Below are 17,921 nucleotides of genomic sequence, written 5' to 3' on the forward strand. Positions count from 1 at the left end.
GCCGCCTGCAAAGCTCCTGAGGCTGATCAGTCACTAAACTCTAGACCTGGTTGTTCCCCCACGTCCAGATATTTCTAACTTGGCTCCACTTCACCACTCAGATTCATGAAAGAGACACTCTACTTGTTCCTTGCGACATCAGCGTTCTTCTGGGTAAACTCTGTTTTCATTAATTTCCTACCTAAGAAGTGGAGCCCATCACAGACCAAGTCTCTAAAAGGATAACAGGTCGAGAATTTGGCCTCGGACGGTGGCTGAGTAAGAATGAAGTGAAGATCATACAAGAGACACTATGTAGGCAGCCCTTACTCTGCACCTTGCATGGTGCCTAGAGCTTTATATAAGTTCACTCACACTATTCTCACATTTCTATGAGGCAGGTACCATTCGTTATCATCCCCATTTTGCTGATGAGGCACAGACAGGTGGAGTAACCAGCCCAAGGTCAGTCAGCTAAGGGACAGGTCATTCGAGCATCACATGCAGGCTAGGCTGCTTCTTTGGGGTTCAAACCAGGGGTCCGGTCCACAGATGTATAACCACTGCACCACAATGCCTGCTGTTAAGGGGAGATTTGTTCTGGAAGAAACCTAAGAGGCTGGAAAGACAGGGGTGGCTCCTGGACTCTCCCAGCCTCTGGGCTGGAGGTTGGTAGGGGTCAGGGGTGCCCGTTTGGCCCAGCCTCAGGGAAAGGATACAGGTCTCAATGTTGGCTCCCACGATGTAACCTGTGACGTCGAAGTTGATGCGGATGAATTTGCCCTGCCAACAGGAAAACACAGTTCAGGCTTTGCTGCCCAACTTCAGCCTTTAACCCCATGCTGTGGGCAAGCAGGAGGGAGATGTTACAGAGGATGGGGGGGGCGGTGGGGGGCATTCTTGCGAACATTCAGAACCCCACAGGTCAACTCATCAGGCAGAACCAACATCTGCTGAGCTGAGACCACCCCAGGCCTGACAGCAACAGAACGTGTAAAACATGTTCACAGATCAATTTCATTTGGCTCTTGCAATGACCATAGTCCATCATGGCTATCCTCATTTTTTTTTTTTTTTTTTTGAGATGGAGTCTCGCTCTATTGCCCAGGCTGGAGTGCTGTGACGTGATCTCAGCTCAATGCAAGCTCCGCCTCCGGGTTCACGCCATTCTCCTGCCTCAGCCTCCCGAGTAGCTGGGACTACAGGCACCCAGCACGCCCGGCTATTTTTGTATTTTTGGTAGAGACAGGGTTTCACCGCATTAGCCAGGATGGTCTCGATCTCCTGACCTCGTGATCCGCCCGCCTTGGTCTCCCAAAGTGCTGGGATTACAGGCGTGAGCCACCGCGCCCAGCTGGCTATCCCCATTTTTTAAAAAAATTATTTATTTATTGGAGACAAGGTCTTGCTCTGTCACCCAGGCTGGAGTGCGGGGGTGAAATCATAGCTCACTGTAACCTTGAACTCCTGGGCTCAAGCAATCCCCTTTTCCCCATGACGTCAGCCTCCCAAGTAGCTAGGACTACAGGCATGCACCACCATACCCAACTAATTTTAAAAAAATTTTTGTACAGATAGGATCTCACTGTGTTGCCCAGGTTGGTCTCAGATTCCTGCACTCAAGCGATCCTCCCATCTCAGCCTCCCAAAGTGCTGGGATTACAGGAGTAAACTACCACACCCAGCCCACTATCCCCATTGTAAAGCTGGGAAAACTAAGACTAAGAGAGATCAAGTGACTGTCCAACATGACATTGCTCCTGAGAGGTAGAGCCCTAAGCAGAAGGAAGGTTTTTCCATATTCAGGGGCTGGAAAGGACTCCCTCCCCAAACCCCACCTTGCTTCAGAACAAGCTGCACCCACATCATCCAACTATGGATGAAACCTCTGTGGGACAGGTGAGTAGCATTGGCCACAGTGCCCAAGCAGGCCCTGTGTAGGATGTCCTTTAGGCAGGAATGGGTCATGTCCCTGGCCCTAGAGGCTCAACAAGTATCTCCAAAGATGGCCCTATCTACCTGCCTCAGCTAAGCCATGAAACCAAGGATGGAATCCAATCCTCCATCTGTTGGCATCAACCCTTTTCCTGTTTCCTCAATAGGCGAGACAGGATTTCATCCATTTCCTTCACCATGACATAATGTGGTGGGAAGTGTTGGCGTGTGTGGACACGATCCCCTAGGCTTGCTCAGTCCTTGACAAAACCTTTAAACTTTCCTCATCGGGAAACATGCGGTAGAGTGACTTGGGATGACCATATCCCAAATGGAGCCAGGGAGAGCTGGCTGGTCACAGGCAAGGCCCAGGCGCCTTTCTTCACTCTCCTTCTCAAGATGGCAGGGACACCAGTGAGGGGAGGATGTTTTTAGGGATTTGTCTTGTACTTATACTTCCATTTATGACGGGGCTAGAAACATTGCACTGAATTGTAACACGCAAACACAGTGCTTCTCAGTGGAGGCAGCACATCTGCTATGGAGATTTTGGAAATCAGTGGAAGAGATTATTTGGCTTGTCACATGATGGCGGGGGCCACTGTTGTTAGTGAACAGTGGGGCCAAGGATATTTTGGGAGTCCTGCAATGACCAGGAGAGTCTCTGACGCCAATCCTTGTCTATATCCCTTATGACTCTTGCAATATCTCACCTGACACTCATGGAGGTAAAAATCTGTTTGTAATTAGCTAGACTTAGAACCTAACCTTTACGCCTTTAGATTTTTATGCTTTTTTCTTTTTTCTTTTTTTTTTGAGACGGAGTCTCACTCTGTCACCCAGGTTAGAGTGCAGTGGTGTGACTTTGGCTCGCTGCAACCTCCATCTCCTCAGGTTCAAGTGATTCTCCCACCTCAGCCTCCCAAGTAGCTGGGAATACAGGGGTGTGTCACCACGCCTAGCTAAGTTTTGCATTTTTAATAGAGACAGGGTTTCACCATGTTGGCCAGGCTGGTCTCAAACTCCTGACCTCAGGTGATCTTCCCACCTCAGCCTCCCAAAGTGCTGGGTTTACAGGTGTGAGCCACTCTGTGCCCAGCCTAGATTTTTATGCTTTTAAATAAAAGCATTAAAAAGTGTTTAACATGTTGTTGTAATATAAGAATATCCCCATCTGTGTGACTCTAGAGAAGATTGCTTTTGGTTCAGCGCTTCACTGAGAGTCAGTTGCCATTCTGGAAAATCCCATCCCAACATCATCAGTGCCTGAACTTGACCCTTTTCCTTGGATTTGTAGCTGTCGCAGTGGATAGACCTAAGTGTCTGTCTCTTACTGTGTCTTCTGTTGGTGTGGCCTGGCCCAAGCATTGATATGCTGAAACGCACTTTATTTTATTTCTTTATTTATTTATTTTTGTAGAGATGGGGTTTCTCCATGTTGCCCAGGCTGGTCTCAAACTCTTGAGCTCAAGTGATCTGCCCATCTCAGTCTCCCAAAGTACTGGGACTACAGGCATGAGCCACCTCGCTGGGCCTGAAATGCACCCTTTTTAAATGAATTGTCTTATGTTATTTCTTCTTCACATTACAGTTAGGGTATTACGCTGACGTGTATTCATCTAATCCGTGTAGGAGGTGATACTATCTATGATTCTAATTTTGGGCAAGGAAAGGAGACATCGTGTAATTGTTTGTTACTAAAATGGGCCTTGGGGATCGCAGGGTCAGGGACCACCATGTGAATATGCTCAGTAGAGCACAGCTTTCTGCAAAGTCTTTCACGGGACCCCATCCCAGTGAGCGACAGTTCAGAGACCCCCTACTCCTGGAACGCAGAGGCAATTTTTCTTTCATCTTTTCTCACTGAAGTATCTTCCTGACCCTCCTACAGAGAGGCAACAGCTTCTTTTGTACAATGAAACCATTTTTGTCTACATAACATCAATCACCCACTTTCAGAGTTCCCCTGCCCCTGTTGGGCTCAGGCAAAAACCTTTTGCTTTGGAGCTTGGGGGAGTGTGCGTGGGAAGGTAGTACCCCCTGCCTCACTCACTGTCTGTTCTTCAATTGGAAGAACCAGCTTCATGAAGGCTGGAACCATACCTGAACTAGTCATCACAATCCTGTGAGCCTCGCTCAGTGCCTGGTACACAGCAGGCACTTAATAAAAACAGCAAATGAGAAACAAACAAAGAGAATGGTGGTACATGTAAAAGTGCCTACCAGAATAATTGCACAGAGTAGGTACTTACTAAATATTTCTTGGAGAAGGTGCGTGCCTGGTACATAGTTGGCACTCAATTCATGTTTTGCTACATAAAATGGTATTGGATGTAAGGGTCTAGCACATACCACGTGCTCAATAAATAATTTTTAAAATTTTAATAATAGAGATAGGGGTCTCACTTTGTTGCCTAGGCTGGTCTAGAACCCCTGGGCTCAAGTGATCCTCCCATCTCAGCCTCCCGAAGTGCTGGGATTACAGGTGTGAGCCACCGCACCTGACCAGTATTTGTTGAGTGAACAGTAAATGAATGAATGAATGAGAGTGTGAGAGGCAGGAGCTCTTGCAAGATTGTAAGGTACAGCCCATCTCTCCAGGGTCAGATGCCCCTCCCACCTCCGCACACAAACACTCTGCAGCCCAGGCAGGAAATGACACCAAACCTTTTCTGGAAAACCCGCGTGGCTTTGCTACTTACGAATCGTGAGGAGTTGTCGTTCTTGACTGTTTTGGCGTTGCCGAAAGCCTCCAGAATCGGGTTTGCTTGTAGAAGCTGCTTTTCCAGCTCTCCCTAAAATTCATTCACATCTAGTTATTGGAGAAAGCAACCTAGGTCCTGACAGTTCTACCTTGGATGGATGTTGTCACAAAACTCTGCCCTTAACCCACAGGTTCTCTCCTATCTCCTACCTCCTCTTAGACCCCGATGCTAATGTCCAGATTTACAGGAGGATTTCAGAAGGAAAGAAGCAACTGTCTGGGCTCTCTCACAGCTAGGACATCTACTCCTTAGGAAGGTCACTTTTTTTCAAGACTAGGGCCTGCTCATCTCTACAACATCACTGCCACTCAAAGCCACTGCCTTGTACAATGCCGGTGATGTCATTTACATCATGATGAATGGTGCCCCACAGAGTTGTGCAGTGCACCACCTGCCCCACTGTTCATGGCAGTCGTGCTGCTGTCCATGTTTAACAAGCAGTCTTCTTCAAGTTAAACTACTACAATCCTCCTTCTGATTATTTTAGTGCAACTTTTTTAAGCTGCAATTTTTCCTTTCTCAGGACTGGTTTTCTGAAGTCTCCTACAGAAGACAAGTAAGGAATGCACAAAACCCACCAGGAATCCTCTTAGCAGACTGCAGAATAAAGCTTCAAAGCAGATTGCCTGAGCTCCATTCATCGGGTTAAAGGCAGCTGAGACTGTACATAGCCCGCTGGCTATGTGCACAAATGCGGTCACGTGATTAATCATGGCAGGAAAGGGCCAATGTGGTAAGTTAAGCTGGGAAAGCAAAGGAGCTGCTCTTGGCCTAGCCCTAAAACACAGCGGCTGCAGATGGGCCCTGAAGCCTCCAGGCCCTGGATTCTGGGAGTTTTTCTCCTTGATCTCCCTCCTGCCTTCCCTTCCTTATTTTTCCAGGCAGCAGGGCTGGGCTGGACAGGAGCCGGGAAAGTGTCTAGAGGGGACAACGATGGGCATGGCTTCCTCCTTGCTCCTCTGCATGCCAGGAAGGCGTCAGGGTACCTGGTCTACAGGACAAAGTAGGAAGCTGCTATTTGTTTCTGTTTTTATTTGTCCACACATCCTCCTTTTTGTAGCTCCCAGAGAAAGATGAAGCAAAAGCCTCATTGGCATTAAAATCTCAGCCACAAGTGGAATCACCACAGCTGAGACTGGTGGAAATTTACGAGGAGCGTCGTGGGTGTTTCTTTGTTGGTGGGAAGATGACTAAAGGAATCACTTTCGTTCACATAAACTTGGGGTCTCCATGGTCTCTGAAAAAGACTCCCTTTCTAGAATGGGGATTCTAGCAGGTAAGGTTGAAACGTCCTGGCAAGAGAGCTTTAAATGGGGGGACCTGGTGCAAACCCTTCATTTCATAGATTACGAAACCCTAGCCCCGAGAAGTTAACTGACTCGGCCAAGGTCACACTAGAGCAGATCCCAAATAAGAACTGTACTTCTCCTTCTGATCTGCAACACTGTCACCCGGGGTCTAACTAAGATGGATTCAATGATCTTTTTGGGAGCCGAGGAAGACACCTGTGGGTTTCTTCTAGGCTGGGACCCACATGTCAGCCCCCCAAGCTCTGCGTTAGAGATGAGTTCATACGCACAGGTCCAAGCAGGACCAGGTTATGCGTTGCGTAGCTGGGGCCTTACCGCGCCACCAAAGCTAGTGCATCGCAACCTCCAAGACGATTTCTGGAGGCTTGAGTCAAGCAACCAGCATGCAGGAGACAGACACGCACTGCACACGCATGCACAGGGACACACTGGTGCACCAGGGACAGGGCTGGGGGAAGAAACTTAGGGATGATGGCGGGGAGAGAAGAGGGAGGCATGCCACAGCTGTGCCATTGACTGTCCATGGAGCCAGGGAAGCTTTGGTGCCTGACAGTCCTAAGACACTCAACCAGATGGGACAGACGTCTCTGTCTAGGTTGTTCCAGTCAGGGGTACCAGGAGTGGATGCCTTGAAGGGTGCAGGGGTTCATTCTGAACTGGAGAAATCCATTTCAGGCTGAAGCGCAACTCTGGGGATTCCAATAGGAGTCCAGTGGGTGGTAAATGCACCCCGACACCCTGCCCTGGCATCAGACACCCACAGGATGGTATCTTGGTGCATTTACTTGTTTGAGTTGTGAAACTCCAGGGCCTACCCCATTTCTACCACCAGCTACGGGACTTGGTGGGTGCAACAGGATCATGCAGATCTAAATTCACTCCGTGCCTCCCCTACACACCAGGAAAACACTCTCAGTTACTCACGTAGGCAAAAGATGGGCCTTGCTGTGGTTGAACAACACAGTATAAAACAAATGTCAGTGTTATTTCCATTACATGGACATCAGGGGCTGGAGAATATATGACTTTGATCCCCCCAAACAGCCTGGACTCCCCAAGACAGACAGGTCAGCTCCTTTTCCTTGATACTGTTTCTTTTCTCTCTGTTTAGCTGCAGGGATGCGATCACAGCTCACTGCAGTCTCAACCTCCTGGGCTCAGGCGATCCTCCTGCCTCAGCCTCCCAAGTAGCTAAGACTACAGGCATGCACACCATGCCTGGCTAATTCCATTTTTTTTTTTTTTTTTTTTTTTGTACAGACAGGGTCTCACTATGTCACCCAGACTGGTCCTGAACTCCTGAGCTCAGACCATCCTCCCGCCTTCGCCTCCCAAAGCACTGAGATTACAGTCATGAGCCCCCATGCTCAGCCATTCCCTCCTTTTTCTAATTTCTTAGAGATCCAGACATTTCAATGGTTTTCATAATTACTGGGGTCACATTAGGCTCCTTAAAACAGTATCCAGTGAGACAATGCCTGAGATGTGTTTACACATGCAACCAAAACAAGTAGCACATACTAGGAGGCCCTTGATAAAGATGAGTTGTTAGAAAGTATTATGTCCTATTTTCACTCTTTAGGGAAAGGGAAGGCAGTGGAAACTGTATTTTAACTGCCATGCAGCCTTTGGAGCCGTTGTTCCCACTCACTATGGCTAGAAACCAACTTGCCAGAGACAACTCTACGATGCTGAATCTTGAGTTTCCTGCATTTGTTCGGAGAAGGAAAGTTCTCCAAAGCCACAACCAGCGCCCATTCCAGATCTCCAAGGGCCTCTGGACAAGCCGGCCATGGTGGCTGCCCCAGAGTCCCCTCTGAGGGCCTAAAGCGACATCCGGAATGGCGAACACTGGAGACACCCCCACACCGTGGTCAGATCTCCATCCTACCATCTTCCCGCCTGTGAACCTGCAGACGGAGGTGCTGGCCAGTCCTGGCGGCCCCACCGCGTGCCCCCTCCTGTGGGACAGATGGGGCAGGGCTGACACACGAGGAGGAGGAGAAGGATGGGCCCTAGAGGGGGTGACCCTAGAAACCGCCTCTTCTTTTCCTCCCAAGCTCTTAGTCATACTGTGTCATCATTAGTCATACTGTGTCATCATTAGTCATACTGTGTCATCATCTGTTTATTTCTGGGATTATTTGACAACTACGTGCTCTTCCACAAGTTCAGAAACTCACAGAAGAGAATAACAGCATCTCTCAGACTTATCCCCAGGCCCCCACCCCAAGTGGTGCCTGGCACACAGTAGGTGCTCCATCCACAGTTACTGGCATTGCACTGAAGTCCCTGGGCCGAGTGATACCAGCATCTCCATCCCAGGGATGGGGGACACGTGGAGGAATCAGGGAACCCAAAAGGTACCTTAACCCCTAGGACTTTACAGAGATTCACTGAAAGGAGTGATTCTCAATCTAGGGCAACTGTCCCACCCCAGGGGACATCTGATACGTCTACAGATATTTTTGGTTGTCACAACTGGAGGGAAGGGGGCTATCTGCATCTAGTGGGTCGAGGCCAGGGATGTCATGAAATATTGTATGAGGCACGGGGAAGTCCCTCCAAGAAAGAATTATCTGGTCCAAAATGACATCAGTGCCACCACTGAGAAGCCCCGACGTGAAGGAAGATCTCACTGTGGAAGGAAAGGGCTTATTCTCATTTCGCAAAACGGGCCCCCTTCTGGAGAGATGCTTCCAGCTGAACCAAGAAATCACCCATACTCAACAGGCCTGCTTGCCAAAAAGATGGTCCCTCTTTGAGTCTTCAGGGGAGGGGGAGTCAGACAGGCCCTGAGTTCTTGCAGCGATGTTCTGTTTGTATCTCGGTTGCGCTGCAAGCTGGAGACCGGTTGGCTAAATCATGGCCTCTGATTGGGAACTGCCACTCACCGTGATGCTTGTGTCTTTCTTGCCCTTGTGGGAGGAGGCCACCACGGCCAGGTACTGAATGACCTTCTTGGTGTTTTCGGTTTTCCCGGCTCCAGACTCGCCTCTGAAAGACACAGGAACAGTGACCCAGTGGACATCATCTATGCACACGTTCCATGGTGACCTTTCCGCAGCTCCATGAGCCAGGCAGGACGATAATGATCATCACCACCATTTCCCAGAGGGCGAAACGGAGGCTCCCAGAGGGGAAGTAACTTGCCCAAGGTCACATCTCTGGTAGTGAGCTGAACTGGGTCCCCAACCTAGGTCCAATGCCCAATCTATTCCTTCCAAGAGGACGTACAAAAGAATTCAGATACAAAGAGTGAAAAGGTGGGCTGGGCGTGGTGGCTCATGCCTGTGATCCCAGCACTTCGGGAGGCTGAGGTGGGAGGATCATTTGAGCCCAGGAGTCTGAGACCAGCCTCAGCAACACAGAGAGACAATGCCTCTACAAAAAATTTTTAAAATTAGCCAGGCATGGTGGCACATGCCTGTAGTCCCAGCTATTGGGGAAGTTGAGGCAGGAGGATCACTCAAGTCCAGGAATTCAAGACCAGTGTGAGCAATACAGCAAAACCCTGACTCTATAAAAAATAAGAAAAATTAACCAGGCATGGTGGTGCATGCCTGTAGTCCCAGCAACTCAGGAGGCTGAGGTGGGAGGATGGCCTGAGCCCAGGAGTTTGAGGCTGCAGTGAGCCATGATCACACCACTGCACTCCAGCCTGGGTGACACAGCAAGACCTCATCTTTTAAAAAATAGGGTGAAAAAGAAAACCTTAGTTTTCCTACAAGGGTCCAAACAGGTTTATTTGGAATTGTCTACTTTTAAGACATCATTAGCATTGCTAGAAATGGAAAGACCGGGCACAAGGCAGCCTTCAAGAAAGGATTTAAGTGCCTCTGGAGTACTGGGACCTAAAGTTTAAGAAGCTCCCTTATGGAAAGAAAAATTTACCCAAAAACTGGTTATCCCATTGATCACTGAGCAGAGGCAAGCCCCTTTATCTTCTGAGGAATCCCACCCCATGTATCAGGAGGCTAGCTGATAATCTCAGCCAAGTATCTAAGGATAAGCCCAGTTGAAGTAATTCACACTAAAGTGTAAATGACTGATATGTTTAGATCAGTATGACATGGTTTGTCTTATCAAAAAAGTGTGTACTCCTGGAATATGAAGGTAGATTTTTTTTTTTTTTTTTTTTTTTTTTTTTTTTTTTTTTTTTACCAGGATGGCCTTCATGAACTAGCTACCCGTTTTGGCCACCAGAAATAATCACAATGGAATGGCTCCATCTAGATACTGCCTCTATGTCCCACCACTCCTAGTGAAAGATAAGGACAGTGCCTTGACCAAAACTTCAGTTGTTTATTGTCTTCTCCTATTTTTTCAGTTTACTTTTGTTTTTTGTGTTTTCTTTCTTTGCCTCATCTCTCTCATTTTCTGAGCTCACTTAATACTCTAAAATATAAGAGAGATTTTTTTTTTTTTTAAGTTGGAAAAAGAATTTGTTCACCCCAAGGTCGGCCCAAGGTTCTCTGTGCTGAACCAGTGCCACCACAGCTAGTACAGTCTCTGCTCTTCTTCCTAATTAGGAAGTAAAGAAATTAATTTTCTCTGCCAAGGGCCCATTAATAACTTGGCTCATGGCTTAAAAAAGAAATAGAAGGAAAGAAAAAAGAAAGGGGGAAAGGAAAAAAAAGAAGTGGCCCAAATTGCTGGGCCTAATCCTACAGGTCCCACTGTCCAGAAATCAAGTCTCTGATGGCCAAGAATGATGGAACATCTTGCAGTGACTTTGTGCGGTCCCTTCCCTTCCTAGAGGCCTTCCTTCCCAGTGGCCACATTGTTTTACATGGCCTCGGAGGCAGTATATGAAATGGGAACCATGAAAGTATTACCCTATATCCCCAGAAGGGGAAACTAAGACCAGAATGTATGTATGTGTGTGTGTGTGTGTGTGTGTGTGTGTGTGTGTGTGTAAAAGAGGAGAACTGGCCAGGTGCAGCAGAGAATTGGCCACGTTTATAATCGCAGCTACTCAGGAGGCTGAGTTGGGAGGATCACTTGAGGCCAGGAGTTTGAGAGAAGCCTGGGCAACATAGCAAGATCCCATCTCTTAAGAGAGAGAAGAATTGGCATTTGTCATTGGGGGGATATAGAGGGAAGGGTCCCTTGCTAATTGCTCTACATGAATTATTTCCTTTATCCTCTTCCTGCCTCCATGTTGTTATACAAGGAGGAGTCTTGCACAGAGTGGGTAAGCAATTTTCCCTAGGTCACACAGCAAAGAAGGGATACAGTCAGAATGGAAAGTCAGGTCTCTGATTCTAATGCAATCAGAATTCCTTTTCCTACATTTCACCAAGTTGTTCCATGACACAGGCCCAACCCTCTAGGGACTTGCTTTCCAAGGCCAGAAGAAGGGCTGGGGAAGGGGAATTAATATTTGCTGAAGGCCTACACAGTACTAGGCTTTGGGCTCACAAATCTTTACATTTACTCTACCCAGCAATCTAGTGAGAGAGTTATTAATTATCCCCATCACCCACCTGGGGAAAATGAGGCAAAGAGAGGTTGAAGTAAATTGCTCCAGCCCACAATTGCTCTTGCTTTCACACAGATAGGAAATGGAGGAGAAGCAGGATTTGAACTTAGGTCCCCTTGACACCAGGGCCCATATTCTGCCTCCTACCCTTTTATTTTAACAAATCAGCAAAGAGAAAAGACAGAGTGAAGTCCCAGCACCACTCCATTGGAGTTCTGCCATATATTCCAGCAGTCTTTACTTGCCCTAACCAATGAATCAAGCCACTCAGTCATTCACACCTAAGTATGAATTACTTCAATCTGGCTAACGTCAGAACTTTGCTAGACTTCATTCTAAAGTGAAGGGGATGGATTCTGATTCAAGCAAGTGAAAGTAGAGAAACTTTTGGATGTAGGAAACCACTTGTGTAGGCGGTCATGAACCTATTCAGATCCAAGACAAGAATCAGGACAGCAGTGTGCACAAACAACACGTGTGCGACACATTCTTCATGCCAACAAACCAGTGTTCCTAGACTGCTGGTGCTCCCTTCTCTTTCCCACAATTCCTTCCTTTCCACTCTGGCCTTGAACCTCCCTCACCTCCTCCCTTTTACAACAAAGACATCACTGGGTGTGGTGGCTCATGCCTGTCATCCCAGCACTTTGGAAGGCTGAGACAGGTGGATCACTTGAGGTCAGGAGTTCAAGACCAGCCTGGCCAACATGGTGAAACCCTGTCTCTACTAAAAATACAAAAATTAGCCGGGTGTGGTGGTGTGCGCCTGTAATCCCAGCCACTTGGTGGGGGGGGCGGGGCTGAGGCAGGAGAATCGCTTGAACCCAGGAGGCGGAGATTACAGTGAGCTGAGATTGTGCCACTGCACTCCAGCCTGGGCAATAGAATGAGACTCCATCTCAAAAAACAAACAAACAAACAAACAAACAAACAAACAAAAAACCAAAGACATCAACATGCCCCGTCCATGGCTATGGTCTTCCACTTTGCCCGGGATGGGGAGTGGGACGTAAACTCTGGGATTCTACCCCTTCCCATGTAGCTGCTGGGCTCCACTGTTTCCAAGCTCTGTTGAGAAAAACAAATTGCCCTGGGAGGTTCTGCCAAATAAAACATCCCAAGCTCCAGGCTCGTGGGCGTCTGAAGGTTGATATGCTCCAAGTTGGTCCAGAAACATTCATAACTTGGCTTTTCTGACCCCCACCTCTAGGGGTGAAGATGCTTTCCTGGTCTGAGCACCCTAAACTCCTTTCTTGTTCCTTCCTCTCCCTCTTCCTGGAGAAGGACCGGGCTCATGACCAAATATGGCCTCCTGGCCTTGTAATTACCCCCATGCCAATTCCTTTTAATCAGTCCAGCCCCAGCGGCTGGGAGGAACCACCCAACGGCCACTTAACCCCTCATCCAGGCTGGCTTCATCAGTGTGATCTGTACAGTCTTACAGGGACCAGCCTGTGCTTGATTTAATACTCTAATGTTGTCATCTGGAAATTCTTCATAATTCTTTATAAAGGTTCTGCATTTTCTTTTCTTTTCTTTTGAGACTGAGTCTTGCTCTATTGCCCGGCTGGAGTACAGTGTGTGATGTTGGCTCACTGCAATCTCTACCTCCCGGGTTCAAGTGATTCTCCTGCCTCAGCCTCCCAAGTAGCTGGAACTACAGGTGCCTGCCACTATGCCTGGGTAATTTTTATATTTTTGGTAGAGATGGGATTTCACCATGTTGGTGAGGCTGGCCTCGAACGCCTGACCTCACGTGATCTGCCTGCCTCAGCCTCCCAAAGTGCTGGGATTCCAGGTGTGAACCACTGCGCTCAGCCAGCATTTTCATTTTGCAAAATTTTACAAATTCTCTACCTCGTCCTGGCTCCCAGGGTTGAATATTGCCAAGTCCATTGCAGCCTGTGGTTTGCCATTGGTAGGAAAGCCAAATTGTCTCTGATGAACCGCACAGCTATTCAGTCTCTGGTCTTTATGTGACTGGCAAGGCATTCTGGCATTTTGTACTGTACAACTCCTACACGTCCTGCAAAACCCCAGGCAGAAGCAACGCCTCTCTCCCCTACAGCATCAATTGGCAGAATAGCATAATGGGCTCCAGGGCCATGTTGCTCAAGTTCAAATCCCTGCTCTGCCAGTTACCTGTGTGTGACCTTAGGCAAGTCATTTAGCCTCTCCATACCTCAGTTTCTTTACCCCACTATAAAATGGATATAATAAAAACACGTACCTTGGATGATTTTTTTTTTTTTTTTTTTTTTTTTTTTTGAGACAAGGTCTCACTCTGTGGCACATGCTGGAGTGCAGTGATGCAATCGTAGCTCACCGCAACTGAGAATTCCTAGGCTCAAGTGATATTCCTGCCCCAGCCTCCCAAGTAGCTGGGACTACAGGTGCACAGCACCACAGCTGGCTAATCTTTAAATTTTTTTGTAGAGACAGGGATCTCGCTATTTTGCCCAAGCTGGTCTCAAACTCCTGGTCTCAAGGGATCTCTAGCCTCAGCCTCCCAAAGTGCTGGGAATGCAGGCATCAGCCACCATACCTGATCCTTTATATGATTCTTATGAGGATTAAATGAGTGAATATTTATATAAAATGCTTAGAACAATGCCTGGTATATCAAAATGTTTGTTATTATTACTTTTGTTTTTTAAGACAGTTTTGCTTGTTGCTCAGGCTGGAGTGCAATGGCACAACGCTGTCTCACTGCAATCTCGAACTCCTGGGTTCATGTGGCCCTCCCACCTCAGCCTCCTGAGTAGCTGGGATGACAAGCATGTGCCACTACAGCTAGCTAATTTTGTGATTTTGTGGAGTCTCACTAAGTTGCCCAGGATAGTCTTGAACTCCAGGCCTCAGGCAATCCTCCTGCCTTGGCCTCCTAAAATGTTGGGATTACAGGTGTGAGCCACTGTGCCCACCTATTATTACTTTTATAACCACTGCTTCCATAGTGCTTATCTATTGTTTGCATAATGATTTTCAACGTTCATCCTATTATTAAGATATAAATAATATTCACAATTTCCCACTGTTTAAGCTAGGAGTTAGCAAACTCTTTCTGTAAAAGCTCAGCTCTCCACTGCAGCACAAAAGCAAATATGTAAACAAGTGGGTGCGGCTGTGTTTCAATAAAACTTTATCTAGAATAAATAGGCAAGGGCCTGATTTGACTCACTGGTCAAAGTTTGTCCTTCCCTGGCTTGAGTCCCTTAGCACATTCTCATCCATTGTATTATTTATTTTATTATTGTATATATTTGTTGAGGTGGGATCTCACTGTGTCACCCAGGCTGAAGTGCAGTGGTGCAATCTTGGTTCACTGCCAAATTTCTACCTCCCAGGCTCGGTGAGCCAAGATCCTCCTGCCTCACCCTCCTAAGTAGCTGGGACTACAGGCACATGCAATTATGCTCAGCTAAGTTTTGTGTTTTTTGTAGAGACGGGGTTTTGCCATGTTGGCCAGGCTGGTCTTGAACTCCTGAGCTCAAGCGATCAGCCTGCCTTGGCCTCCCAAAGTGCTAGGATTACAGGCATGAGCCACCGTGCCCGGCCTGTCATTCATTTTAGACGAAAGTTTAAACTCCTCCCCAGGGCCTGGAAGCACCCCCCTACCTCTCTCTAATTTTATGTGCCAACACCCTCCTCCTCTTAATTTAGCCCCTCGATCACACAGCTCTTTCTCAAACCAGGCCCATGGCCTCTAATTAAACTGAATACACTGGATGGATTACATGCTAGACAAAATACAACTGAGGCCTAAAAATTACATTTATTCAGCTTTCAGTTTTTCTTTCTTTCTTTTCTTCCTTCCCTTCCTTTCCTTCCTTCCTTCCTTCCTTCCTCTCTCTCTCTCTCTGGGTCTTGCTGTTGCCCAGACTGAGGTGCAGTGGTACGATCACAACTCACTTAGCCTCTAACTCCCAAGCTCAAGTGATCCTCCCTCCCCAACCTCCTGAGTAGCTGGGACTACAGGTGTGCACCATCCCACCTAGCTAATTTTTGAATTTGTTGTAGTGATGGGGTCTCACTGTGTTCCTCAGTTTGGTCTCAAACTTCTGGCCTTAAGCAACCCTCCTGCCTCGGCCTCTCAAGACCCTGAGTTTCCAGGCATAAGCCACCACACCCAGCCAATTTCCAGTTTCTTAACTGCATAACCAAACAGTTGGTTCCAACCCGGCTTCTCTTGACCACCAACTATGCCTGAAAGCTCAGCCCTACTGTCAACTTGTAGCTCCTTCTAGTCACTTTGGCTGAATTTCACAACAAGCAAAATAAAATTTAATACCGCGACTGAAGATGTTGGTGGTTCTGGGGTGACTGGATGCATTTGCAAATAAAAATTGGATCGTTTTGGGATTTCCTCCCTAACAATGGCTAACACCTACTTCTCCAGCATTGGTTGGGTGTGGGCAGTGTGCTAAGTCCTTGCTAATGCTGCATTCCAGGAGATGGAGATACACAACAGCCAAGTCAACAAACAAATAATCAAGATAGTTTGTGGTGGAGATATCATTGCTATATCAGCGTGATATGACTGAGAAGATTGAGGGGAAGGGAGGAGAGGGGAGGCTGTGTATGGGGAAGCCAGAGAGTTGCTGAGCCTTGAAAGTTACCAGAGAGCCCTGTGGGAAGGATGGAAGGAAGGGTGGGCCAGGCAGGGCAAACGGTATGGACAGAGGTCCAAGGGAGGGAAATGCTGGGCCCAGGTATGAGGCAGAATGCTCTCCAGTGTGGCTGGAGGGCCACAACGGAGGGGGACAGCAGGAAGTGACGAGGGAAGAGCGGATCCACGCTCAATCTTCCAAGTCACGGTAAGGAATCTGAGTTTTATTCTCATGGGTGCAGGAAACCATTTCAGGAGGGGAACGGGGCTTTAGAACCAGTGTGGGGAGAATCAAAACTGCAGGATGGGCTGGGTGCAGTGGCTCATGCCTGTAATCCCAGCACTTTGGGAGGCTGACCGAGGTGGGTGGATCATCTGAAATCAGGAGTTTGAGACAAGGCTGGCCAACATGGAGAAACCCCACCTCTATTAACAATACAAAAATTAGCCGGGCATGATGGCATACTACTCGGGAAGCTGAGGCAGGAGAATTGCTTGAACCCAGGAGGTGGGGGTTGCACAGTGAGCCGAGATTGCACCACTGCACTCCAGACTGGACAAAAGAGTGAGACTCTGTCTCAACAAGAAAAAACAACAACAACAACAAACTGCAGGATGGGCCAGGCGCAGCGGCTCATGCCTGTAATCCCAGCACTTGGGAGGCTGAGGCTCCCTGGGTCCCCTGAGGTCAGGAGTTCGAGACCAGCCTGACCAACATGGCGAAACCCTGTCTCTACTAAAAATACAAAATTAGCCGGGCATGGTGGTACATGCCTGTAATCCCAGCTACCTGGGAGGCTGAGGCAGGAGAATCACTTGAACCTGGGAGGTAGAGGTTGTGGTGAGCAAAGATCATGCCATTGCACTCCAGCCTGGGCAACAAGAGCAAAACTCCATCTCAAATAAATAAATAAATAAATAAATAAATAAACAAACAAACTGCAGGATGGATACTGGATTGCAGGAAGGATTTTTTAAAAATAGTGAGCACTTTCACTGCAATAGCAATTGATCATTACAAAGTGCTCGCCATGGGGTAGTGGCCTGTTTCTCCCTTCTTCACATGTAGTGACTCGTTTAATCCTTCCAACACAATGGGGTGCTTATTGTTCCCATTTTACAGATGGGGAAACTGAGGCTCAGAGAAGTAAATTGATCTGTTTCCCGGAGCATACAACTAGACAATGATGGGGCCAGAATTCAAACCCAAAGGGTTAGGCTCTGGAATCCACACTTTATGACAGCATGCTAATGAATATTTATTCAATGAATAATGGATGAATATTCCTATTGAAGGAAGGAAGGAAGCAAGCAATGGGAGCAGGGAGCTTAAGAGACTGCTGCAGAGGCCTTGGTGAGAGGTGATGGGACCGTGAACTACGAAGAGGTGGTAGAGTCAGAGGAATGGACATAGATGAGAAATATTTCAGCATCACACTGTCCAAGTTAGGAACCACTATCTAAATTAACTAAAATCTTAAAAATTCAGTTCTGTAATACCCTTGCCACTTTTTAAGAGCTCAATTAAGTGAACTTTTAAGTGAACATTTTAAGTGACCTCATCACAAAGTTATGTTAGACAGCACTGCTGATGGCATGGGTGCTGGAAATGAGAGCAGGGTGGCCTCTTCCTCATCTTCACAGCCTCTCCATAAGCTCAGCTCAGAGAGGTTAAGTGACCCATGCATAGCCACACATGGGTGGGAAGCCATCTGAAAGTCCTACTCTTTCCTGCACCTCTCTGTTACCACACTTAATTCATTCACTCAATAGAGGGCAGTTGAGCAACACTATTTTGGTTCCTGGGGAGGTGACATGTGGCTTATGCATGGGTTTGG

The 17,921-nt window shown here is 47.6% G+C and overlaps 1 protein-coding gene across 6 annotated transcripts in view; it reads right to left on the reverse strand.

The window, feature by feature from the left end:
- The window catches only part of LOC105467913 (myosin heavy chain 11), a 152,802-nt gene that overhangs the window by 76,697 nt on the left and 58,184 nt on the right, over window positions 1–17,921 (reverse strand). For 4 of the 6 annotated variants that reach the window (XM_071084165.1, XM_071084163.1, XM_071084167.1 and 1 more), the window contains exons 5-8: window positions 8,884–8,986; window positions 6,914–6,934; window positions 4,617–4,709; window positions 699–762 (exon numbers count right to left, since the gene is read on the reverse strand). In XM_071084165.1, coding sequence (XP_070940266.1) covers window positions 699–762; window positions 4,617–4,709; window positions 6,914–6,934; window positions 8,884–8,986 — 281 coding nt within the window. The remainder of the gene's footprint in view (window positions 1–698; window positions 763–4,616; window positions 4,710–6,913; window positions 6,935–8,883; window positions 8,987–17,921) is intronic. The other 2 variants (XM_071084164.1, XM_071084168.1) reach the window with 1 other exon arrangement.

Source organism: Macaca nemestrina, chromosome 18 (genome assembly GCF_043159975.1).
Source record: "Macaca nemestrina isolate mMacNem1 chromosome 18, mMacNem.hap1, whole genome shotgun sequence".
NCBI lineage: Eukaryota > Metazoa > Chordata > Mammalia > Primates > Cercopithecidae > Macaca > Macaca nemestrina.